General features: G+C 37.6%; 1 protein-coding gene across 4 annotated transcripts in view; it reads left to right on the top strand.

The window, feature by feature from the left end:
- STAG1 (stromal antigen 1) overlaps nucleotides 1–26,570 on the top strand; it is a 434,108-nt gene that overhangs the window by 350,895 nt on the left and 56,643 nt on the right. For all 4 annotated transcript variants that reach the window (XM_029214246.1, XM_029214245.1, XM_029214243.1 and 1 more), the window contains exons 15-16: nucleotides 5,903–6,020; nucleotides 15,132–15,235. In XM_029214246.1, the coding sequence (XP_029070079.1) occupies nucleotides 5,903–6,020; nucleotides 15,132–15,235 (222 nt within the window). The remainder of the gene's footprint in view (nucleotides 1–5,902; nucleotides 6,021–15,131; nucleotides 15,236–26,570) is intronic.

The following is a 26,570-nucleotide window of genomic DNA, read 5'->3' on the forward strand; positions in this document are numbered from 1 at the left end:
GTATAATTCGAATATTGGTGCGTTTAATGTTGTCCCAAAGGTCTCTGAGACTGTCCTCAATTCTTTTCATTCTTTTTTCTTTATTCTGCTCTGCAGTAGCTATTTCCACTATTTTATCTTCCAGGTCACTTATCCGTTCTTCTGCCTCAGTTATTCTGCTGTTGATTCCTTCTAGAGAATTTTTAATTTCATTTATTTTGTTGTTCATCATTGTTTGTTTGCTCTTTAGTTCTTCTAGGTCCTTGTTAAACGTTTCTTGTATTTTCTCCATTCTATTTCCAAGATTTTGGATAATCTTTACTATCATTACTCTGAATTCTTTTTCAGGAAGGCTGCCTATTTCCTCTTCATTTTTTTGGACTGGTTGGTTTTTACTTTGCTCCTTCATCTGCTGCGTATTTCTTTCTTCTCATTTTACTTAACTTACTGTGGGGTCTCCTCTTCACAGGCTGCATGTTCATAATTCCTGTTGTTTTTGGTGTCTTCTCCCAGTGGGTAAGATTGGTTCAGTGGGTTGTGTAGGTTTCCTGGTGGAGGGGAGTAGTGCCTGTGTTCTAGTGGATGAGGCTGGATCTTGTCTTTCTGGTGGGCAAGACCACGTCCCTTGGTGTGTTTTTGGGTATCTGAACTTATTATGACTTTAGGCAGCTTCTCTGCTAATGGATGGTGTTGTGTTCCTTTCTTGCTAGTTGTTTGGCATGGGGTGTCCAGCACTGGAGCTTGCTGGTCCTTGAGTGGAGTTGGGCCTTCATGTTGAGACGGAAATCTCTTGGAGAGCTCTTGTCGATTGATATTACATGGGGCCGGGAGGTCTCTGGTGGTCCAGTGTCCTGAACTTGGCTCTCCCACCTCAGAGACTCAGGCCTGACACCCGGCCGGAGCACCAAGGCCCTGTCAGCCACATGTACCTGTGGCAGGATGGTTGTCCTGATTTCCACTACACACACCTAGACTGATGGTGAGCCCACCTCCTTCAGAGCGAAGTGCTGACCAATGGCACAGACCCCCAGGGGGATGTGCCAGGAGGTCAGGCTGAGTCAGTCCATTGACCTGCATATATCTGGAAACTGGGTGGCTAGTGTTGGAGCATCTCCTGCAGAGGCAGGGGGTAGCTGTGGCTCACCATGTGGACAAAGAACTGGCAGCAGAAATTCTGGGAAGTACTCTTTGGCGTGAGCCCTCCCAAGGTCCACCATTAGCCCCACCAAAGAGCTTGGCAGGTGGATTCTTAGCCACTGTGCCACCAAGGAAGCCCTCCAGATCCTTTTGAATCCCAGGTTTTTTTTTATAGCCATCGAGAATGCTTCAAGGCCTTCCTTCTTATAGCTTCACCTTTTGCTACCAATAGAAGGTCCTTGGTATGAAATGTCTAAAAGGCGATTGTAACCTTTTACCCTATTGGCCACGTTAAAATTTTTTTTTCTCAAACATCAATCTTTTCTTGTAGGGATTTGAGAGTAGCAAGTTATGTGGCCATCACACATGCCCCAAGACAGGAAGACTGTATCATAAATATTATATCAAGCCAGTTCCTGACAGACCATGTTATACTGATTGTTGTTGCTCATACTGGTGAATTTGAAACTCTTAATCAGAAAATGGGCCAACACATTATCATGTCCTGCTGGTATACATATTGAGTTTGAAACAAGTGGTTATTAGTGTTAACAGAAAGCATTCTATTAAGCCACCGCCTTACAGTCAGGAAGAGTTAATGCTCAAAGAAGTTAGCATCCATATTGAGAATATACACAAAAAAATTTCTAGAACAATGAAAACATTCTTGAGTTAAATTTTAATATGCCTTGATTTAAGGCATAGAAAAGTCATTCTTAAAAATGCCAATGCTAGTGAAATTATGCAATTTAAAGCCTTGAATTGTGCCAGCAACTCATACAACTGAAAACCTCATGATAAAAAAGTCAAAATGAATGAGATATCACCAGTTGACCAGGACAGTGAAGAATTTGTGGAAACTGTAAAGTAAATGACTGTGAATTCCAGTTAAGTAACCCATACCCCGACAGGAGACGAAAAGAGGGAAAATTTTTTCGAGATTTTCTGGTAGAAATCTGAAATACATTAAAGATCAGAGCAACAAAGGCTGGTGAAAGGAGTAAGCTGTCAGTAGTAATTAAGTGTCTGCCCTTTAGAGGAGCTTATTCCTCTCTTCAGAAATGCTGGTCCAGGCATTTGGGATGTGGACACTGGTCTGAGAAGCAAAGTAGTGAATAACTACCCCAGATATGTATGGCCATCAGTAGGGAGAGGGAACTTCTGCATTCAAAATGCAAAGTGCATACCTACAATTAGAGGAAAAGCCTACCTGATTATAGATCCCCTTTTTCCACTTTCCTACACAACGAAGGAAGCCAGGACATTGCAACCAGATTCAAGAAAAGGATTCTAGCTACCAGTATTCTTGAGTCTGGACTCATTAATATATATGTACTGGCAACCAAGAAACACTGAAACTTGAAAAAAATCAATATCATGAAAAAGAAGTGCAAGGCCCAACATACTGATGAATTTTTTTTTTTAATTTTACGTATCTGTTTTTTATTTATTTACTATTTTTGGCTGAGTTGGGTGTCCGTTGCTGCGTGCAGGCTTTCTCTAGTTGCAGCGAGCAGGGCCTACTCTTCATTGCGGTGCATGGGCTTCTCATTGTGGAGCACAGGCTCTAGGCGCACAGGCTTGAGTAGTTGTGTCACGCAGACTAAGTAGTTGTGGCTCGCTGCTCTAGAGCGCAGGCTCAGTAGTTGTGGTGCGTGGGCTTAGTTGCTCTGCGGCATGTGGGATCTTCCTAGACCAGGGCTTGAACCCGTGTCCCCTGCATTGGCAGGCGGATTCTTAACTACTGCGCCACCAGGGAAGCCCCTGATGAAAATTTTTGATTAATGCCCCCAAATATAAGAAGAAGCAATTATGAAAGAGGAAGAGGCTTCTTAGAAATTAAAAACATGAATTCCAAAATGTAGGTGAGAGGTGGATTATTAAATGACATGAGTAGACATAACCAAAGATTGGGATTTTTGCAGGAAGTAGTGCAAAAGAGGAAAGAAATGAAAAGTATGAGAGAGAGGGCTTCCCTGGTGGTGCAGTGGTTAGGAGTCCGCCTGCCGATGCAGGGGACAGAGGTTCGTGCCCCGGTCCAGCAGGATCCCGCATGCCCTGCATGCCGCGGAGTGGCTGGGCCCGTGGGCCATGGCCGCTGAGCCTGCGCGTCCGGAGCCTGTGCTCTGCGATGGGAGGGGCCCCAGCAGTGAGAGGCCCGCGTACCGCAAAAAAAAAAAAAAAAAAAAAGTATGAGAGAGAAATTAAGAGACAGGGAGTACAGATTAAGAAAGTTTATTATATTATCTAGTAGAAACTCTGTAAAGAAAACAGAGAGAATGGAGGAGAGGAACTAATCAAAGGATAGGCAATTAAAATGTTTACTACCTATGTACCCTATATGCAGGGTATTACTTGAGGGTGTTTTCTAGCAAAATGAAAACTGCATGCAATAAAAGGAAAATAAGGAATATAAGAAATATTGGTGGGCAAATAAATCTGAAAAAAATTAGAACTAAGCCTAAATAATATGGCTGTGAAGCTTAAGGCAGATGTCTGAAAATTATTTTTGGTGATAGATCTTGGTGATGGAGAAAATATAAGTTAGAAAATAAAACTCTGCAGGAAGCACAGCTTAAAAAAAAAAATGTCATCAGGAGAGCACAGGGAAGCAGATGCCAACATCTGTAATCTCAATAAATGTAAAGAGACTAACATGCTTTATTAAAAAAGCAGATTGTCATTTAGGTTGAAATAAAGAAATTAAAATGTTTACAAACACACCTTAATCAAAAATTTAACACAGGAAGTAAACAAACTGGATAAATGCTGGATGTAGTTAACAAAGGCTTACAAAAAGCTGAAAGGACAATATCATATAAGATAAACCAGAATTGAGGACCAAAAGCATTAAGAGGGACAGAGAGGATATGTATAGAAGGTATAATCCACCAAAAATATAATTGTGAACTTTTTTATACCTATTCTACAGACATATTTAAGTATATCAGGCATAAAAGCAAGTTTATTCAGTATAGTGTTTTTTTTTTAAATTTTGGTGAAATAACAGAATTTACCATTTTAACTATTATTAAGTGTACTCTTCATTGGCATTAAGTACATTCACATGGATGTGCAGCTGTCACTGCCATTGATCTCCAGAACTTTTTCAAATTTTTCCTACATTGAAACTCTGTACCCACTAAATAATAACTCCATTTCAGCATAGGCTTAATAGCCTATTTTTTTGAAACTATTGGTTTTTCTGTTTTCTGCTGTTAATTTTCATTTTTGACACCAGGTTGTGCACTACTTGTGCCTGTCACTGTTGGAATGATGTTACTTATGGTCTAGGGATATTTTCCTAGGATGTGTGGTTTAGAAAGTTTGAATAGACCTGGCTGCCAACGTTTGTCCATCTTCTTCCTTAAGCAGAGATGCTAATCAATATTATCTACTCTGGCTTTGACAAAAAACATTGGAAAACTGTGGGGTGTTGTGTGTGTATGCGTGTGTACGTAGTTTTCCTGAGGCATTTCAGAAGCCAGAATGTGAGATTTGAAATGCAGTGGAAATGAAGTATAGAATTCAAGAGGTCAAATGAGGCAGAGCTTTAAATAGATCATCAAAATTTTCATAGAAGTTAAGAATAATGGTAGAATTAGGAATGAGGAAGAAAAGCAACTCACGTGCCAAATGTGCTAAGATATCAGTAGATAATCAGTAGGTCTACCAAGGTGACTTTCACACATTTTCAGGCCACTCCTCATGATGCAAAAACCATTTTCTCTCACAAATACAAGAACATATAACTGAAATATGAAATAGTACTTAACATTCTGTGTGCTATACGCTCATTTTTAGAATAGGTATAAAAAAGTTCACAATTATATTTTTGGTGGATTATACCTTCTATACATATCCTCTCTGTTTCATTTCTTTGAAACTTTGGTCTCAATACATTAAATTATTTTAACAGCCAGTGAACGGGTTGCAATGTAAAGTTTGAAAGTGGTTTAGCTGGTTGTCATGAGACTCAGAGGTGGTAGAACTTTTATGCAAGGGTAGAGAAGTTAATTGTAAGTAGCAGAAACCAGAACATGGCCAACACTTCTACTTACCTTTTCTAAAGAACTTTACTAAAGTAATTAATATTCTTCACAGTTCAATGACTGACAGATGGTAAAGCGTTCCATCTGAAATGTTTGTTGAGGAACTTGAGAGTGTTGTTTACTGTGGGAACATGGGTTCCAAAGAAAATTGTCAAGAGTAATGAGCAGCAAAAAGTGGAGGTGAGGTGAGATGGGGAATTCATTGAGTTAAGTGGAAATGAGAGTGGAAGAACAGAGAGATGGAGTAACATCCATTTTGACCTTAACCAAATAACAGAGATAAAAAGTAAGTAAGCCTGGTACCAAAGTGTCAAATGGAATTCTGAGAGAAAGTAATTCATTTTCTTAAAAAAAAAAAAAATCGTTGTAGAGAAAGACAAATAAAGAGTAATGAAAAGTACCCTAAATCCAGCTTATAACTTCAGGAGAATTGTTAACTAGTTGTACTCTTTCTTCATCAATATATGATTTCATTGAACTAGGAGATTCTTAACCTTACTACTATTTTTAAATGATTAAGTCTATATATTGCATCCCCATTATCAACAGTGGAATGCAAATGTGTTTGTATGTATGTATGTATGTATGTATATATACATAGTTCTCTGAGTGGCTCTTGGAAACATTGTGACCAAGCAGTTTTAATTATGAAGAAAATGGCTTAACAACTCAATATATTATTATTAGTTTCTTCATTAAATGTTCTTCAATCACATTTGATTTGTTATTTTTAGTTACACGAACATGCTGCTTACTTGGTGGACAGTTTGTGGGAGAGCTCTCAAGAACTATTGAAAGACTGGGAATGTATGACAGAATTGTTATTAGAAGAACCTGTTCAAGGAGAGGAAGGTATAGTATTTCGATAAGTTGATTTACATTTTGTTTTGGGTTTGCATTAATTATCATACCACCCTGTATAGATCACTTCTTACAAATGAGTATATGCAAGCGTACTGTGTGTCTTTTTTTGCAAAGAGAACAGTTTGTTTCCTATAACAAGCAAGGATGTCTCAATAGTGTATAACATCTTTCTGTATTAGGACTACTACCATTCATGCCACACAAGTTTTTAAAATCCTGTAAATGTTATGTAGCATTCAAAAAAGTTTTCTTTATGCTGATTTGAGACACAAAGTACTGACACAATGTAAAAAAGAAAAAAGGCACATGGAGAATCTTTTTGCTATGTATGTGTACTTAACCTTTCACATACAATGATTTAATTAGACCACAATCATCCCCTCTTTTGTTATATCTTTTTAAAAATTAAAATAAAGAAATCAAAAATAAAGTCACTTACCTAGCTATTCAAGAAATAGGGAGAAATAATTACTATATTGATAATTTCTGAAGCATGCATCTTACATTACACTTTGTGTAATAACATGAACAGCAAAATGGATATGTATACTTAATAAAGCATTTATATTCTAAAAGATTATATGAATATTAGCTCCTTAAAACTAGCAATGCTTTTTCCTCTGTATAGCTTGTTTTTCAATCTAGCCCACAACAGTAGTTTAAAGAACTACTATTTAATCCATACAGAGTCCTAAAATGTAGATGATACCTTGATGTAAGTGAGGCTTGTAATGAACTAAACATGGACTTTAGAATCAAAAGAAACAGATTCAGATTTCTAACTCTGTCCTTTGTGACTTATGTCCTCATTTTTTCTGCTCCTTAGCTTCCTTTTCTTTATAATATAGGGATTCTTTTTCTTATTTACCTTATATAGTTGTTGTGAGGATTAAATAAAATAGTATACTATTGATTCCCTATTCTGTTTCCCCTGCTTTTCTATGTAGTTCAACCCTCTGGGATATAAGAGCAGAATGAGCCATCACCTGCAGTAGATTACCTAAATAGTTTAGTGACCATCCCCCAGTGTTCTTTCCAAGCAGTGATGCTAATTGGTATTTTCTGCTCTGGCTTTGACCAAATTCAGTGAGAGAAACAATAGCTATGCATCATACCCAAATACACTCCAGTAAACTGGCTGAAATTGCTGCTTTTAAATTCAAGATATTTGCCTCACAACCTCATTCTTTTTTTTTTTCTCCCCTCATTCTTAATCTGTAACACAAATCCTTCCCCAAAATTTCCCAGACCTTCTTTCAAGGTAGAATTTATTATAGTATATTTGACCCCACCTCTGATTATTATCTACTATATTTGCATGTGTTTTTTTTCCCTCCATATCTTTGGTAAGAAGACAGGTCTATTATTAAGTTGACAGGACCTTCTCTGCTCACTAGGTCAAACTCTCAACTGTACTCTGGATTCCTTTCACTTTTGAAGTAATCAGAGGAACATGAACATACATTCTACATTGTCTTTATTTTGCTCATACATGTTCCTGCTAAGTTCCCTGACCTCATAAATCTATTTCTAACTAATCTTAATATTTTATCTAGCAAAATCAATTTCCTTTCTAATCACTACAGCCCAGTCAACACTTGAGCAAAACGCTTGGCATAGTATTTAATAGTACATTTCATCCATTTTCCTTCCTTGCTTGTGGCCATAGAATCAGCAAATTATCAGAGTAGGCTAGAGCTTCTTATTTATGATTCCAGGCCATTTTTCTTTTTGTCAAGTATGCTCTATAAGGTTATATCCAAGGAGAAGGGAAGCAGGGGACATAATAAATTACGGGAAGAAGAGCCAAGGTGCTATGATTTGGTATTGTTAACTTTTTACTCTCATTTAAATAAGATGTGTCAGTCAGAAAATAGTAATTACTCTGTCAGTCATCAAGGTGTTCTAGATGTATCTACCTTCTTTTTTTTTTTTTTTTTTGCCATACGTGAGCCTCTCACTGTTGTGGCCTTGCCCATTGCGGAGCACAGTCTCCGGACACGCAGGCCCAGCGGCCATGGCTCACGGGCCCAGCCGCTCCTCGGCATGTGGGATCTTCCCGGACCGGGGCACGAACCCGTGTCCCCTGCATTGGCAGGCGGACTCTCAACCACTGCGCCACCAGGGAAGCCCTGGATCTACCTTCTTAAAATAACTATGTATTATTAGGTTTTCTTTGTGGTTTAAGTTTAGTTGACATTGGGTTTAACTTTCAGTCAAGAGATTGGTTAGGTTTGGTTTCGTTTGGTTTGGCTTGGTTTGGTTGGTTTGATTTTAGCTAGAAAAGTGAGTTGTAAAATGGGGAAAAAATTTTAAGTCAACCACAGTTTTAGGGTATGATTGAATCTGGGAAGGCAAGGCTGGAGAATTTATGTGTAACAAGTCCAGGACCGTTTTGAAATCATGATTCAACTTTTTTTCATACATTTGTCCATATGTTTGCTGTGCCACATATAAGCTCTGGTATGGAATGGTATCCAAATCAATATTCTGAGCTACTATTTTGCTATATTTTATGATAACAAAATGCCATTAGTGATTTACTTATTTCCTTAAGACTAATTAGAAATTTAGTTATACTTTACATAAGTGAAGTGTGATAGATATTCCAGTGGATGAAAGTCTAGTTAGCAGTTGCAAATATAGGACTAAAATTTGGGAAAACAGACACATTGTCAAAGACTACCAATAGCAATTTAAATTACAACTGCTATATATCAGAACAAAACTATCACTCGAAAAGATACATGCACCCCTGTGTTCACAGCAGCACTATTTACAGTAGCCAAGACATGGAAACAACCTAAATGTCCATCAACAGATGAATGGATAAAAAAGATGTGGTACATATATACAGTGTACCACTCAGCCATAAAAAAGAATGACTTAATTCCATTCGCAGCTACATGGATGGACCTAAAGATTATTATACTAAGCGAAGTAAGTCAGAAAGAGAAAAACAAATACCATGTGATATTATATGTGGAATCTAAAATGTGACACACATGAACTTATCTACAAAACAGAAGTGGACTCACAGACACAGAGAATAGACTTGTGGTTGCTGGTCGGGGGAGGGGGTTGGATTGGGAGTTTGGGACTAGCAGATGCAAACTATTATATATAGAATAGATAAACAACAAGGTCCCATTGTGTAGCACAGGGAACTATATTCAATATCCTGTAATAAACCATGATGGAAAAGAAAAATAATAATAAATCACAGCTGCTGTAAGACTGCCTTGCAGTGTTTTTAAGGGACAGGGTTTTTGGGGGGTGTATGTGTATTCTACAGCAAAATCAAATTGCTGGATAAATTTTTAGTGTAATGTGAAGGTCTGGGTAACAAGTAATCAGGCAAAAACAGGGCCGTAACTAAGTCATTTAACTTCTCTGGGTCTTAGCTTCTTCATTTATAAAGAAGGCTCTTTGATTAGATAAATTTATGTGATCATTTCTTTTTTTTTTTAAACAGTTTTTGAAACATTTGATAGCTTGCAATGAAAGCTAATGATTTCTTTTTTGTTAAATATATTTATTTTTATTTATTTATCTTTGGCTGTGTTGGGTTTTCGTTTCTGCGCATGGGCTTTCCCTAGTTGCAGCGAGCGGGGGCTACTCATCATTGCAGTGCACAGGCTTCTCATTGCGGTGGCTTCTCTTCGTTGCGAAGCACGGGCTCTAGGCACGTGGGCTTCAGTAGTTGTGGCATGCGGGCTCTAGAGTACAGGCTCAGTAGTTGTGGCACATGGGCTTAGTTGCTGTGCGGCATGTGGGATCTTCCCAGACCAGGGTTCGAACCCGTGTCCCCTGCATTGGCAGGCAGATTCTTAACCACTGCGCCACCAGGGAAGCCCTGTGATCATTTCTAATGCTAGAATTCTGAGATCCAGTTGATGGGTGAAGTAATGTGTATAAGTGGAATTCTTCAAGTAGGGAATCATTAATTCACTCATAATTTTAAAATATTTATTGACCACCTTCTATGTGCTGTTATACTAAGCACTGAGGGTGCAGTCTTAAACAAGGTCAGCTCACTGCCCATATGGAACTTACATTCAAGTGACGAAGGCAGACCAAAACTAAGTGGTCAGAATAATTTCAAAAGTTAATAAGTATCTGTGATGGATAATAACAGTAAGAAGGGGTCCATCTTTAGATTGAATCCCAAAAGGAAGATCTCTCTAAGGAGACCACCTGTGAGCCAAGAATCTAAAGGATATGGGGGCTAGCCATGGGAAGTGTCAAAAAAAGAGCTGCCTAGACAGAGGAAATAGCAATTGCAGAGTATCTGAAGCATGAATGATATTGTTATATTCCAGGAGCTGCAGTAGCTTGAGCACAGTGGGCCAGTGGCACTAGATGAGATAGAGGCAGAGGCCTGATGATGTAGAACATTTAAGTCCATAATCATAAGTGGATTTATTTAGTTCATTCTAAGTGTAATAGGGAGCCACTGAAGGATTTTAAACAGGGGAGGGATGTGATCAAATTCGTATTAAAAAAAATGCTTTTTGTCAACATGGTTTGGAGTGGTATCTATGGGATATGATAAAAATGTAAAAGATAAAAATAGATTATAGAAAGAAAAAGCCCATGGTGAGTTTTAAAGATTGTGGATAGGAAGGGGACAAAAGCAGGAAGAGCAAGAAAGAGTGAGAGCAAGCTATATAAAAAGGTTAGTAAGAGTTCATTGTACACTATAGAAGGCCCAGTAAAGAGGGTGTTCAAGAGAGCTATGGTTAATAATATCACGTATTGCAGAGGAGAAAAAGGACTATGCAAAGACCATCAGCTTTAAGTGAAGATTTAGGTTGTTGGTGACTTTTTAGTGTTTCTTTTCAGTGATATTAAGGAGAAAATCCAGAGTTCAGGGTGATAAGACTGAAATCAATAATGAGAAAATGGGGATGATGTGTAAAGAGGTTTCTGCAGACTTAGAAAGTTGTGTAGGTATTTGGTAATTCATAGTGCGAACAGCCACCCTTTCCTTTCTATCATTGTGGCTGTTTGGCTCTTGTCTGTGGCTTAAAGCTTGCTTTGTTTTCAATTTTATTATTTGGTTTTGCTCTTTTATCCCCAAAGAGATTTCAGTTAAATTTCAAATGTTTTGAGTTTACCATATCTGAATGGATGGTTTCAAATTATAAACTAATAAAATTGATGGCATTGGACACTGTATAAGGTTGAGTTTTTCTTCAACACTAATGTATGGATTTTAGTGTATAATAGTGGAATGTTTCTATACTAGGTAAGTTTTTCTCTCCTCACTTTCCATAGAACTAGATTTTTTTTCATAAATAATAGAAAATGCATTTAGTTCATAGACAATCTTGTCATTCCTCTATCCCCAGCCAAATTGAAAAAAATATGAAATTCTAGAATCATAAAATAGAAACTTGATTGTTTTATTGGATCAGGGAGTATAAATGGAAAGCTGAAGCTGTTTCTTGTGGTTTTCCTAAGACAAGCTAAAGTTCATGTGCTTTTTCTATCACAATTAAAATGTGAAACAAAAAATTATTCCTGTTGAGGATGATTTTGGTACAGAATAAGGGATAAGATGTTATGCCTTTGTTTGCCTTTTCATTGCTGTTGTCCCAGTTTATTTTGAAATAATCAGTACAAACTTCTCAATTTCTAAATCTTAATATTTTTTTCTTTTAATTTATGCCTAGTTCTGTCTCTATAATCCCCACATCTATTGGTCTTTTTTTTTAATTGGTCTTTAACATAAGTAAGTATACAGAGAAAACAGAGAGGAAGGAGAGAGGGAGACAGAAAGATAAAATTAAACTATTCAAATTAGTCTCAAAAATGTATCTTTAAAAATACATAAGAATGAATTCAACAAGAAAAGTACAGAATCAGTGTGAATAAAATCATAATGTTTCATTAAATAATATCAAATAAGATATCATAAATGAAGAGCTATATCATGTTCCTGGCTGAAAAGATTATTAAAATGTCAGTTCTTCCCAGTGTAATGTATAATTTTCTTAAAAATACCAGTTCAAATTCCAGTAGGTTTGAGAGAGTTCTGGGAGGTGAGAGAAGGAACTAAGCAAAATGATTTTAAAGTTTATATAGACTGGGACTTCCCTGGTGGCACAGTGGTTAAGAATCCGCCTGCCAATGCAGGTGACACGGATTCGAGCCCTGGTCCAGGAAGATCCCACATGCCGCGGAGCAACTAAGTCCGTGCACCACAACTACTAAGCCTGCTCTCTAGAGCCCGTGAGCCACAACTACTGAGCCTGCGTGCCACAGCTACTGAAGCCTGTGTGCCCAGAGCCCATGCTCCGCAACGAGAAGCCCACACGCCTCAACGAAGAGTAGCCCCCGCTCGCTGCAACTAGAGAAAGCCTGTGCGCAGCAACGAAGACCTAACGCAGCCAAAAAGAAAATAAATTTATTTTTTAAAAAAAGTTTATTACATAGACTGAGTGAAGTAAGTCAGACAGAGAAAGACAAATATCATATGATATTGCTTATATGTGGAATCTAAAAAAAGGTACAAATGAACTTATCTACAAAACAGAAAAAGAGTCACAGACATAGAAAACAAGCTTATGGTTACCAGCGGGGTGGGTGGGGGAGGGATAAATTGGATGATTGGGATTGACATATACACTCTACTATATATAAAATAGATAACTAACAAGGACCTACTATATAGCCCAGCGAACTCTACTCAGTACTCTGTAATGGCCTATATGGGAAAAGAATCTGAAAAAGAGTGCATATATGTATATGTATAACAGATTCACTTTGCTGTACACCTGAAACTAACACAACATTGCAAATCAACTATACTCTAATAAAATTAAAAAATAAAAGTTAATGTAGAATTTCAAGCTTATTTTAGAAAGGTGGTATAGCATAGTGCTTAAGAGCATAGACCTTGGAGTCAGACTACCTGGGTTCATATCTTGGCTCTACTACTGAGTGCTTTGAAAAGTTACTTAACCTCTCCGTGGCTCATTTTCCCAATCTTCAAAGTGTGAAGATATTAATTCCTAGCTCTTGGAATTGTTTTGAGGATAAAACAAATAAATACATATAAATCACTTATAACCGTGCCTTACACATAGAAAATATTTAATTGTTTGCTACTAGCTTTATAGAAATTTTTTAGGAAAAGGACTAGATAAGGGAAATTTGTTCAACTAAATATTCAAATTAGTTGAATTAAGTTACACATTAAGGTATATTATAAAGCTGTTATAATCAAAACAGTGTGTCCTTGCAATAGAAAAATAGATTAGTGAAACTAAATAAAAAATCCAGAAATAGGTCTAAGTATATATAAGCACCTAAAACATGTTTAAAGGTGACATTTCAAATAAACCAGGGAAAGCTGGTTTTATTTAATAATGGTAGAGGCATAATTGACTGCTCATCTGGTGGGAATAAACAGACCCATACTTGATACTATCGGCAGAAATAAATTTCAGACAGATTAAAGATGTAAAAGCAAGCAACAGATGGAGACAGAGAGAGAAGAAAATATATTTCTGTAATCTCTAGGAGAAAAGAGATCTTTGAAAGCAATACAAGAAACCCAGAAGCCTTTTTTTTTAATCAGTATGAGATGATAGATGTTAACTAAGCTTACTGGGATAATCATGTCACGATATATATAAGTTAAATCATTATGCTGTACAACTTAAACCTATATTGTATTGTATGTCAGTTATCTCTCAAAAAAACTGGAAAGAAAAGAGAAATCTGAAAGCCATAAAAAAATAAATACAGATATGACTTTGTAGAAGTTAATAATTTCTGACAAAAGATACCATGAAGAGTCTAAAAACAAAAGAACAAACTGGGAGAAAATATTTGCATCATTTAAGACAAAGTTAGGGACTTCCCTGGTGATGCAGTGGTTAAGAATCCACCTGCCAGTGCAGGAGACATTGGTTCAATCCCTTGTCCGTTAAGATCCCACATGCCACGGAGCAGCTAAGCCCATGCACCACAACTACTGAGCGTGTGCTCTAGAGCCCATGAGCCACAACTACTGAGCCTGCATGCCACAACTATTGAGGCCCGTGCGCCTAGAGCCCGTGCTCCGCAACAAGAGAAGCCACTGCAATGAGAAGCCTGTGCACTGCAATGAAGAGTAGCCCCCACTTGCCACAACTAGAGAAAGCCCACGCACAGCAACAAAGACCCAACGCAGTCAAAAATAAATAAATAAATGTAAAAAAAGAAGAATCCAAGAAAGGTGAATAACAATAGAAAAATTAGCAGAGAATAAACATTAAAAATCTCCAAAAAAATTTTAAACTAATAAACAAGAAAATACACTCCACTAATTAGTAGTTAGGCAGGAGCAAAATAACATACCATTTTCAATCATTGGATTGGCAAACATTAAAGGGACTTGTAACATCAAGTGCTGGCAGGGATATGTGGAACCACACATTCTCATCATTGCAGTTGGAGGTGTGGATTGCAGTAAGTAACCTTTTTGATTTGTCAGTACCAAGATTTTAACTTTTGAGTCATTACTCCCTCTCTTGAAATTTATTCTATAGAAATAAAAGTATCAGTTACATAAATACATGTGTACTTATGATATTTATTACTGCATTGTTTGTAAACGTGACAAAAATTTGGGGAAAATTTGCATGTTAATAGGAGAAGGCTGAATAAATTGTGGAACACAAATTATGTAATAACTTGTAATTATTTAACATAATTATTTGTACATGTCACGTGAGTTGAAAGATATTCAAAATCTAGTAATTTTTTGAAAAGATATAGCATGTTCTTTTTTTGCTAAAAGTAAAAGAAAGATATATGAGCTTTGAAGTGATATAGAAGGAAAATTTTGGCATTGCCTAATTCAGAAGTATATTACAAGAGACCAAGTATTAGAAGAAACCAGAGTTTATTGTCTTTTTTACTTTGTATATCTCTTTCTTGTTTGACTTACGACAAGCACATATTATTCTTAAAACAAGGAAAGGACAAAGAATAGAACTTTAGTCTTTAAGTAATAGACTACAGTTTTTTATAATTGTGCTCAGTTTTGATACATGGCTATTGTAAAACTACCTACTCATACTAATGTGTTTTGTTTCACTTTAGCAATGTCTGACCGTCAGGAGAGTGCTCTTATAGAGCTAATGGTTTGTACGATTCGTCAAGCTGCTGAGGCACATCCTCCAGTGGGAAGGGGTACCGGCAAGAGAGTAAGTTATATTAGAAATCTACAAAAAAAAGAAAAAGAAAGCTTTTAACGTAATTAGCTGTCTTAAATATTTGAATATTTTTTGTAAATGATATATGCTGTGGTAGTTCATCTTATATTCTGTCTACTCAGGTACCAAAATAGATTCTTTGCATCCATGCTTCTATAGCACCTGTGCCTGCTTCTAGTCTAGTATCTTACGAATTTTCACATTCATATTTGTTAAAGGTACAGAAAGGCTCTGAAGGCAAACTGCCTAGTTTTGGAGGCTCTTCCACTTAACATCTATGTAATCTTTGGACAGGTGATTATTTTCTTTGTTAATTTCCTTACCTGTAGTATGGGGCTAATAATGCAGGTGTTATTGCTATTTAAGATGAATTGAGGTAATCGTGATGGAAAGACTGGCTCTGGTAGTGTGAAGAGGTAGGCAATTCCTCTCTGCCAAAAAAGAAAAAAGTGTAAAACTGGAAAAATTATCAAAACCCATATCAGGGCTCTGGAAATTAGCCAGAGATAAAACAACAAATTGAGAAGCATTTATGGGCATATCTTGGAAATACTGTAGGTTCCGTTCCAGACCATTATAATAAAGCAAATGTTGCAGTAAAGCTAGTCACATGAATTTTTTGGCTTCTTGATGCATAGAAAGTTGTGTTTACACTGTACAGTAGTCTATTAAGTGCGCAATGCCTTATGCCTAGAAAAACAATATGCATACCTTAATTTAAAACTAGTTTATTGCTAAAAAAAAAAAATGCTGTCATCTCAGCCTTCAGCGAGTTGCAATCTTTTTGCTGGTGGCAGTTTCTTAAAATAAGACAAAAATGAGGTTTGCCTCATTGATGGACTTTTCCTTTCACAAACAATTTCTATGTAGCATGCAATGCTGTTGGATAGCATTTGACCCACAGTAGAACTTCTTTCAAAATTGGAGTCAGACCTTTCAAACTCTGCCACTTCTTTATCAACTAAGTTCATGTAATATTCTAAATCCTTTGTTGTCATTTCAACAATCATCACGGCATTTTCACCATGAGTAGATTACATCTCTAGAAACCACTTTCTTCACTCATCCATAAGAAGCAACTCCTCATCTGTTAAAGTTTTTGTCATGAGATTTATCACATATTCAGTCTCTGCATTGAATTCTAATTCTCTTTCTATTTTCACCACATCTGCAGTTCCTTCCTCTGCTGAAATCTTGAACCCCTCAGTCATTCATGAGGATTGGAATCAACTTCTGCCAAATTTCTGTTAATGTTGATATTTTGACCTTTTCCCCTTGAATCATGAATATTCTTAGTGTCATCTAGGACGCTGAATCCTTTCCAGAAAGTTTTCAGTGGACTTTGCACAGATCCATCAGAGGAATCACTATCCATGGCAGCTATAGCCTTACAAAATCTCTTTCTTTACTAATGAAACTTGAAAGTCAGAATTACTCCTTGATCAATGGGCTGCAAAATGGATATTGTGTTAGGAGGCATGAAAACATTATTCTCATAGTGCACCTCCATCAGAGCTCTTGGGTGACCAGATGCTTTGTCAGCAGTCATATTTTGAAAGGAATCTTTTCTTTGAGCAGTAGGTCTCAGCAGTGGGCTTAAAATATTCACTAAACCATGTTGTAAACAGATGTGCTGTCACCCAGACTTTGTTGTGCCACTGATAGAGAACAGGCAGAGTAGATTGAGCATATTTCTAAGGGCCCTAGGGCTTTCAGAATAGCGAATGAGCATTGGCTTCAACTTAAAGTCACCAACTGTATAGCTATGAAAATCCTACGTGGCATCTTCTTTTAATATAATGCTGTTTTGTCTATACTGCAAATCTTTTGTTTAGTGTAGGCACCTTCATTAATTAACTTAGCTAGATCTTCTGGTTAACTTGCTGCAACTTCTACATCAGCAGTTGCTGCCTCACCTTGAACTCATGTTATAGAGATGGCTTCTTTTCTTAAATCTCATGAACTAGATTCAGCCTTTTCTTCTGCAGCTTCCTCACTTCTCTCAGCTTTCATAGAATTTAAGAGAGTGAGGGCCTTGCTGTGGATTAGGCTTTGGCTTAATGGAATGTTGTGGCTGGTTCGATCTTCTATCCAGATCACTAAAGCTTCTTCCATATCAGCAATAAGGCTGTTTCACTTTCTTATCATTCATGTATTCACTGGAGTAGCACTTTTTGTTTCTTTCATGAACTTTTCCTTTGCATTCACAAGTTGGCTAACTGTTTGACTCAAGAGGCCTAGCTTTTGGCCTGCCTCAGCTTTCAACATGCCTTCTCCACTGAGCTTAATCATGTCTAGCTTTTGATTTAAAGCAAGAGATGTGTGGTTCTTCTTTTCACCTGAACACTTAGAGGCTTATTAGGGGTTAGTAAGGTTGTTAGTTGGCCTGATTTAAATACTGTTGAGTCTCAGGAAAGGGGAAAAGATGGGGGAACAGCTAGTTGGTGGAGCAGTGGGACACAACATTTATCAAGTAAGTTCCCCATTTTATATGGGTGCAGTTTCTGGCACCCCAAAGCAATTAAATGGTAACATCAAAGATCATTGATCACAGATAACCGTAACAGGTATAATAATAATGATGAAAAAGTTTGAAATATTGCAAGAATTACCAAATGTGGCACAGAAACAGACACACAAACACAAAATGAGCAAATGCTGTTGGGAAAATGGTACCAATAGACTCGCTCAACACAGGGTTGTCACAAAGTTCCAATTTGTTTTCTTCAAAAAAGCAATATCTGCAAAACATAAGAATGAGGTGTGCTTGTATTCTTGGAAAACTGCTGAAGCTTCAGGTTAAAGCTGTAGGAGTGAGTCTACAGCCTTCCTGCCTAGGGTTACAGTATACACAGAACCCACAAGCTTGATTGGTGACATCTGTAATTTTACCAGAGTGGCACTGTATGTAAAAACCAGCAACTTTGCTGTCAAGGGAGCAGACTCATTATGGGACAAATGGGAAAAAGTCCACAGCTTTGTCAACTAGAAATGGCAGAAACAAGGAAATCCTGTACCTGTGATATTCAGAGATTGTGTCTGCAAGTTGGTAAGAATAGTGAACCAGCCAAGAATCTAACAAAAAATGCTAGAAATGAGAAAACCATAAAAGGATTAATAAACTCTTCATACATCCCTGGCTGGCTGGGAAACCTGAGAGAGAGAACCCAATGGAAAATAAAAGTCAAGCAAACTTACACAGTGGCTGAAGTTTGAATGTGCTCTCTATCCCACAACAGATCAGGTCTCAGAGGCGAGGAGCCTTATAAATTTGGATCATTTGAGCACCACCTCTACCCAAATCATTGGCTGACTAGTGATCTATTGAAACACAGAGGAGACTCCCAGGAAGACAGACTAAAAAACAAAAATAAGAGTAAAAATTCCCAACAGAAGCCACACATCATGGGAGAGACAAATTACACAGTTTAAGTTTAATTTATTAAAATGACACTTAGAAAAATAATTTTTAAATACATAATTATTACAGAATATTATCAAAAATGTCCACTTTTCCAGAAAAATTGGAACCATGCCAAAAAAACCACAGTAAAGTGTGGCCATACTCAGGGGAAAAAAGTAGACAGTAGAAATGTTTTCTCAGTAGGTGCAATTGTTGGGTTTAGCACATACTTCAGAGCCCTTTTTTATAAATACGTTCAAAGAATTATAGGAAAATATGTTCAGAGAATTACAGGAAAAGATAACAAATAAGGAATCTCAGTAATTCCAATTTTTCAAATGAAAATTCATGAGTTGAAAAGTACAGTAACAGAAATTTGAAATTTATTAGATGAGCTCAACAGATTTGAGATGACAGAAGAAACAGTGGACATGAAAGATTAATAGAAATTATTCATTCTGAAAAAAAAACAGGAAAAAAGGTGAAGAGAAATGAACAGAGCCTAAGAAATGTGTGAAACAACATCAAGTCACCAAATTTGTGTGATGGAGTCCTACAAAGAAAGGAGTGAGAGAAAGAAAAGGAAGGAAAAACATTTTAAGAATTGCCAAAAACTTCCCAAATTTGATGGCAAATGTTAATCCACAGGTCCAAGAAATTTAAGAAAATCCAAATAGTATAAACACAAAATAATCTACCTCTAGACACAGGGTAGTCACACTGTTTAAAAGCTAAAGACAAAAAATATTGAAAGCTGTAAGAAAAAAAATAACTCATGTGGAGGACAACAGCAATAGGATTAGCAGTTGACTTATCAGGAGTAGGTAAGCCCAGAAGACAGTAGAATGACAATCACCGAAAGACAACAAAATTGCCAACCAGGAATTCTAAATCCAGTAAAATTATCTTTCACGTATGAAAGTGAAAATAAAAACATTCCCATATAGACAAAGATTGAGAGACATGTTAGAAGACCTGCCTTAGAAGAAATACTAAAAGAAGTCCTTCCAGCTATAAAGAATGGAAACTCTAATCCACAGGAGGAAATAGAGAGTACCAGAAATGGTAAATATGTGGGTGGATATAAAAGGCTGTGTAGGGCTTCCCTGGTGGCGCAGTGGTTGAGAGTCCACCTGCCGATGCAGGGGACACAGGTTCGTGCCCCAGTCCGGGAAGATCCCACATGCTGTGGAGCGGCTAGGCCCGTGAGCCATGGCCGCTGAGCCTGCACGTCCAGAGCCTGTGCTCCACAATGGGAGAGACCACAACAATGAGAGGCCCGCATACTGCAAAAAAAAAAAAAAAAAGGCTGTGTATAGTATATTTTTTTAATTTTTAAAGAGACATGAGATTATTTAAAGCAACAATTATAGCACTGTAGTATTAAGATTATAATATATATAGATACGTGAGAATAGCACAAATAAGGGTAAAGGAAATAGAACTCTCTTGGAGTAAAATTGCTGTATTTTGCTATAATTAATTCATTATTAATCTGAAGTTAGTTGTAATAAGTTGAAGAAGTATATTGTAATCCCTAGAGTAACTACTCATACCTAAAAAAGGGAAATGAAACCAACAGAGAAATTGTAATAGCACACTAAAAAATGTTTAACTGCAAAGAAGGCAGTAAAGGACGAAGAGAGGGGAAAAAAAAGACATAAGATATATAGATAACAAATAGCCCAATGGCTGACATAAATTTAACCATATTAAACATTACATTAAATACGAATATAGGAAAGACTCCAAAAAGTAGAGACTGAGAAAATAAAGGACTGGGTATGAAATGATAATAAGGAATTATTGTTTAAGAAATTTAAGCTGTAAGAAAAATTGAAAGCTGTAAGAAAAAAAATAACTCATGTGGAGGACAACAGCAATTGTTGGAGATGCAAAGCTTAATTATTCTTGCATCTTCATCTGTTAGAGACATAATTAAATATTAGGGGTGAAATGATATACAAAGAACTTGCCTTAAAATGCTACAGAAGACCATTGTTTCGGGGTGCTCAAGGAGAGGGGATTCACAGCACCTCCTAAACTAGCTCCAGAGACGGGTGCAAGCCGCAGCTATCAGCGCGGACACCAGACACACATGAAACGCTAAGGCTGCTGCTGCAGCCACCAAGAAGCCTGTGTGCAAGCACAGGTCACTATCCACACCTCCCCTCCCAGGAGCCTGTGCAGCCCTCCACTGCCAGGGTCCTGTGATCCAGGGACAACTTCCCCAGGAGAGCACAGGCGCACCTCAGGCTGTTGCAAGATCATGGCTGCCGCAGGCTTGCCCCACATTCCGTACCCCTCCCTCCAACTGGCCTAAGTGAGCCAGAGCCCCCTATCAGCTACTACTTTAACCCCACCCTGTCTGAGCGAAGAACAGACGCCCTCAGGAGACCTACACGCAGAGTCAGGGCCAAATCCAAAGCTAAACCCCAGGAGCTGTGCAAACAAAGAAGAGAAAGGGAAATCTCTCCCAGCAGCCTCAGGAGCAGCGGATTAAATCTCCACAGTCAACTTGATGTACCGTGCATCTGTGGAATACCTGAATAGACAACGGATCAGCCCAAAATTCAGGCGGTGGACTTTGGGAGCAATGATATATATATTTTTTTCCTTTTTCTCTTTTTCCGTGTGGCTCACAGGGTCTTGAAGCTCCAGCCAGGTGTCAGGCCTGTGCCTCTAAGGTTGGAGAGCCGAGTACAGGACACTCGTCCACAAGAGACCTCCCAGCTCCACGTATCAAATGGTGAAAGCTCTCCCAGAGATGTACATCTCAATGCTAAGACCCAGCTCCACTCAATGACCAGCAAGCTACAATGCTGGACACCCTAGCCAAACAACTAGTAAGACAGGAACACAACCCCCACCCATTAGCAGAGAGGCTGCCTAAAATCATAATAAGGTCACAGACACCCCAAAACACACCACCGGACGCGATCCTGCCCACCACAAAGACAAGATCCAGCCTCATCCACCAGAACACAGGCACTAGTCTCCTCCACCAGGAAGCTGACACAACCCACTGAACCAACTTTAGACCCTGGGGACAGACACCAAAACAACAGGAGCTACGAACCTGCAGTCTGCGAAAAGGAGACCCCAAACACGTAAGTTAAGCAAGATGAGAAGACAGAGAAACACACAGCAGATGAAGGAGCAAGGCAGTTTACCTGAAAAAGAATTCAGAGAAATGTTAGTAAAGATGATCCAAAATCTTGGAAATAGAATGGAAAAATACAACAAACGTTTAACAAGGACCTAGAAGAACTAAAGAGCAAACAAACAGTGATGAACAACACAATAAATGAAATTAAAAATTCTCTAGAAAGGATCAATAGCAGAATAACTGAAGCAGAAGAACGGATACGTGACCTGGAAGATAAAACAGTGGAAATAACTACTGCAGAGCAGAATAAAGAAAAAAGAATGAAAAGAATTGAGGACAGTCTCAGAGACCTGTGGGGCAACATTAAATGTACCAACATTCAAACTATAGGGGTCCCAGAAGAAGAAGAGAAAAAGAAAGGGACTGAGAAAATATTTGAAGAGATTATAGTTGAACATTTCCCTAAGATGGGAAAGGAAATAGTTAATCAAGTCCAGGAAGCACAGAGTGTCCCATACAGGATAAATCCAAGGAGAAACATGCCAAGACACATATTAATCAAACTCTCAAAAATCAAAGACAAAATATTAAAAGCAGCAAGGGAAAAGCAACAAATAACACACAAGGGAATCCCCATAAGGTTAACAGCTGATCTTTCAGAAGAAACTCTGCAAGGCAGAAGGGAGTGGCAGGACATATTTAAAGTGATGAAAGGGAAGAACCTACAACCAAAATTACTCTACCCAGCAAGGATCTTACTCAGATTCGACGGAGAAATTAACACCTTTCTAGACAATCAAAAGCTAAGAGAATTCTGCACCACCAAACTAGCTTTACAACAAATGCTAAAGGAACTCCCCTAGGCAGGAAACACAAGAGAAGGAAAAGACCTACAATAACAAACCCAAAACAATTAAGAAAATGGTAATAGGAACATACATATTGATAATTACCTTAAATGTAAATGGATTAAATGCTCCAAACAAAAAATATAGCCTGGTTGAATGGATACAAACACAAGACCCGCATATATGCTGTCTACTAGAGACCCACTTCAGACCTAGGGACACATACAGACTGAAAGTGAGGGCATGGGAAAAGATATTCCATGCAAATGGAAGACAGAAGAAAGCTGGAGTAGCAATTCTCATATCAGACAAAATAGACTTAAAGACTATTACAAGAGACAGAGAAGGACACTACATAGTGATCAAGGGATCAGTCCACGAAGAAGATACAACAATTTGTAAATATTTATGCACCCAACATAGGAGCACCTCAATACATAAGGCAAATGCTAACAGTCATAAAAGGGGAAATCAACAGTAACACAAGCATAGCAGGGGACTTTAACACCCCACTTTCACCAATGGACAGATCATCCAAGATGAAACTAAGTAAGGAAACACAAGCTTTAAATGATACATTAAACAAGATGGTCTTAATATTTATAGGACATTCCATCCAAAAACAACAGAATACACTTTCTGCCCAAGTGCTCATGGAACATTCTCCAGGATAGATTATATCTCGGGTCACAAATCAAGCCTTGGTAAATTAAGGAAGTTGAAATCATATCAAGTATCTTTTCTGACCACAACGCTATGAGACTAGATATCAATTAAAGGGGAAATTCTGTAAAAAATACAAATACATGGAGGCTACACAATACACTAAATAATGAAGAGATCACTGAAGAAATCAAAAAGGAAATCAAAAATACCTAGAAACAAATGACAGTGAAAACACGACAACCCAAAACCTATGGGTTGCAGCAAAAGCAGTTCTAAGAGGGAAGTGTATAGCAATACGATCCTACCTCAGGAAACAAGGAACATCTCAAATAAACAACCTAACCTTACACCTAAAGCAATTAGAGGAAGAAGAACAAAAAAACCCCAAAGTTAGCAGAAGGAAGGAAATCATAAAAATCAGATCAAAAATAAATGAAAAAGAAATGAAGGAAGCAATAGCAAAGATCAATAAAACGAAAAACTGGTTCTTTGAGAAGATAAACAAAATTGATGAACCATTAGCCAGACTCATCAGGAAAAAAAGGGAGAAGGCTCAAATCAATAGAATTAGAAATGAAAAAGGAGAAGTAACAACTGACACTGCAGAAATATAAAGGTTCATGAGAGATTACTACAAGCAACTATATGCCAATAAATGGACAATCTGGAAGAAATGGACAAAGTCTTAGAAAAGCACAACCTTCTGAAACTGAACCAGGAAGAAATAGAAAATATAAACAGAAAAATCACAAGCACTGAAATTGAAACTCTGATTAAAAATATTCCAACAAACAAAAGCCCAGGATCAGATGGCTTCACAGGCAAATTCTGTCAAACATTTAGAGAAGAGCTAACACCTATCCTTCTCAAACTTTTCCGAAATATAGCAGAAGGAGGAACACTCCCAAACTCATTCTACGAAGCCACCATCACCCTGATACCAAAACCAGACGAAGATGTCACAAAGTAAGAAAACTACAGGCCAATATCACTGATGAACATAGATGCAAAAATCCTCAACAAAATACTAGCAAACAGAATCCAACAGCACATTAAAAGGATCATACACCATGATCAAGTGGGGTTTTTCCCAGGAATGCAAGGATTCTTCAATATAGGCAAATCAATCAATGTGATGCACCATATTAACAAAGTGAAGGATAAAAACCATATGATCATCTTAGTAGAGGCAGAAAAAGCTTTCAACAAAATTCAACACCCATTTAGGATAAAAGAAACCCCAGAAAGTAAGCATAGAGGGAACTTTCCTCAACACAATAAAGGCCATATATGACAAACCCACAGCCGACATCGTTCTCAATGGTGAAACACTGAAACCATTTCTACTAAGATCAGGAAGAAGACAAGGTTGCCCACTCTCACCACTATTATTCAACATAGTTTTGTAAGTTTTAACCACAGCAATCAGAGAAGAAAAAGAAATATAATAAATCCAAACTGGAAAAGAAGAAATAAAGCTGTCACTGTTTGCAGATGACATGATACTATACATAGAGAATCCTAAAGACGCTACCAGAAAACTACCAGAGCTAAGCAGTGAATTTGGTAAAGTAGCAGGATACAAAATTAATGCACAGAAATCCCTTGCATTCCTATACAGCAATGATGAAAAATCTGAAAGAGAAATTAAGGAAACACTCCCATTTACCATTGCAACAAAAAGAATAAAATACCTAGGAATAAACCTACCTAAGGGGACAAAAGACCTGTATGCAGAAAATTATAGGACACTGATGATAGAAATTTAAGATGATACAAACAGATGGAGAGATATACCATGTTCTTGGATTGGAAGAATCAACATTGTGAAAATGGCTATACTACCCAAAGCAATCTACAGATTCAGTGCAATTCCTATCAAACTACCAATGGCATTTTTCACAGAACTAGAACCAAAAATTTCACAGTTTGTATGGAAACACAGAAGACCCCGAATAGCCAAAGCAACCTTCAGAAAGAAAAACGGAGCTGGACGAATCAGGCTCCCTGACTTCAGACTATACTACAAAGTTACAGTAATCAAGGCAGTATGGTGCTGGAGCAAAAACAGAAATATAGATCAATGGAACAGGATAGAAAGCCCAGAGATAAACCCACGCACATATGGTCACCTTATTTTTGGTAAAGGAGGCAAGAATATATAGTGGAGAAAAGACAGCCTCTTCAATAAGTGGTGCTGAGAAAACTGGACAGCTACATGTAAAAGAATGAAACTAGAACACTTCCTAACACCATACACAAAAATAAACTCAAAATGGATTAAAGACCTAAGTGTAACACCAGACACTATCAAACTCTTAGAGGAGAACATAGGCAGAACACTCTATGACATAAATCACAGCAAGATCTTTTTTGCCCTACCTCCTAGCGAAATGGAAATAAAAATAAAGCAATGGGACCTAAAGAAACTTAAAAGCTTTTGCACAGCAAAGGAAACCATAAACAGTACGAAAAGACAACCCTCAAAATGGGAGAAAATATTTGCAAACGAAGCAACTGACAGAGGATTAATCTTCAAAATATACAAGCAGCTCATGCAGCTCAATATCAAAAAAACAAACAACCCAATCCAGAAATGGGCAGAAGACCTAAATAGACATTTCTCCAAAGAAGATATACAGATTGCCAACAAACCCATGAAAGGATGCTCAACATCACTAATCATTAGAGAAATGCAACTCAGAACCACGATGCGGTATCACCTCACACCTATCAGAATGGCCATCATCAAAAAAATCTACAAACAAATGCTGGAGATGTTGTGCAGAAACGAGAACCCTCTTGCACTGTTGGTGAGAAGGTAAATTGATAGAGCCACTATGGAGAACAATATGGAGTTTCCTTAAAAAACTATAAATAGAACTACCATACGACCCAGCAGTCCCACTACGTGGCATATACCCTGAGAAAACCATAATTCAAAAAGAGTCATGTACCACAGTGTTCATTGCAGCTCTGTTTACAATAGCCAAGACATGGAAGCAACCTAAGTGTCCATCGACAGATGAATGGATAAAGAAGATGTGGCACATATATACAATGGAACATTACTCAGCCATAAAAAGAAACGAAGTTGAGTTATTTGTAGTGAGGTGGATGGACCTAGAGTCTGTCATACAGAGTGAAGTAAGTCAGAAAGAGAAAAACAAATACCGTATGCTGACACATATATATGGAATCTAAAAAAAAAAGAAATTATGAAGAACCTAGGGGCAGGATGGGAATAAAGATGCAGACATAGCCAGGGGACTTGAGGACTCGGGGAGGGGGAAGGGTAAG

The sequence above is a fragment of the Monodon monoceros genome, unplaced genomic scaffold (assembly GCF_005190385.1).
Source record: "Monodon monoceros isolate NGI ecotype Baffin Bay Population unplaced genomic scaffold, NGI_Narwhal_1 Super_Scaffold_11, whole genome shotgun sequence".
NCBI classification, from domain to species: Eukaryota; Metazoa; Chordata; class Mammalia; order Artiodactyla; family Monodontidae; genus Monodon; species Monodon monoceros.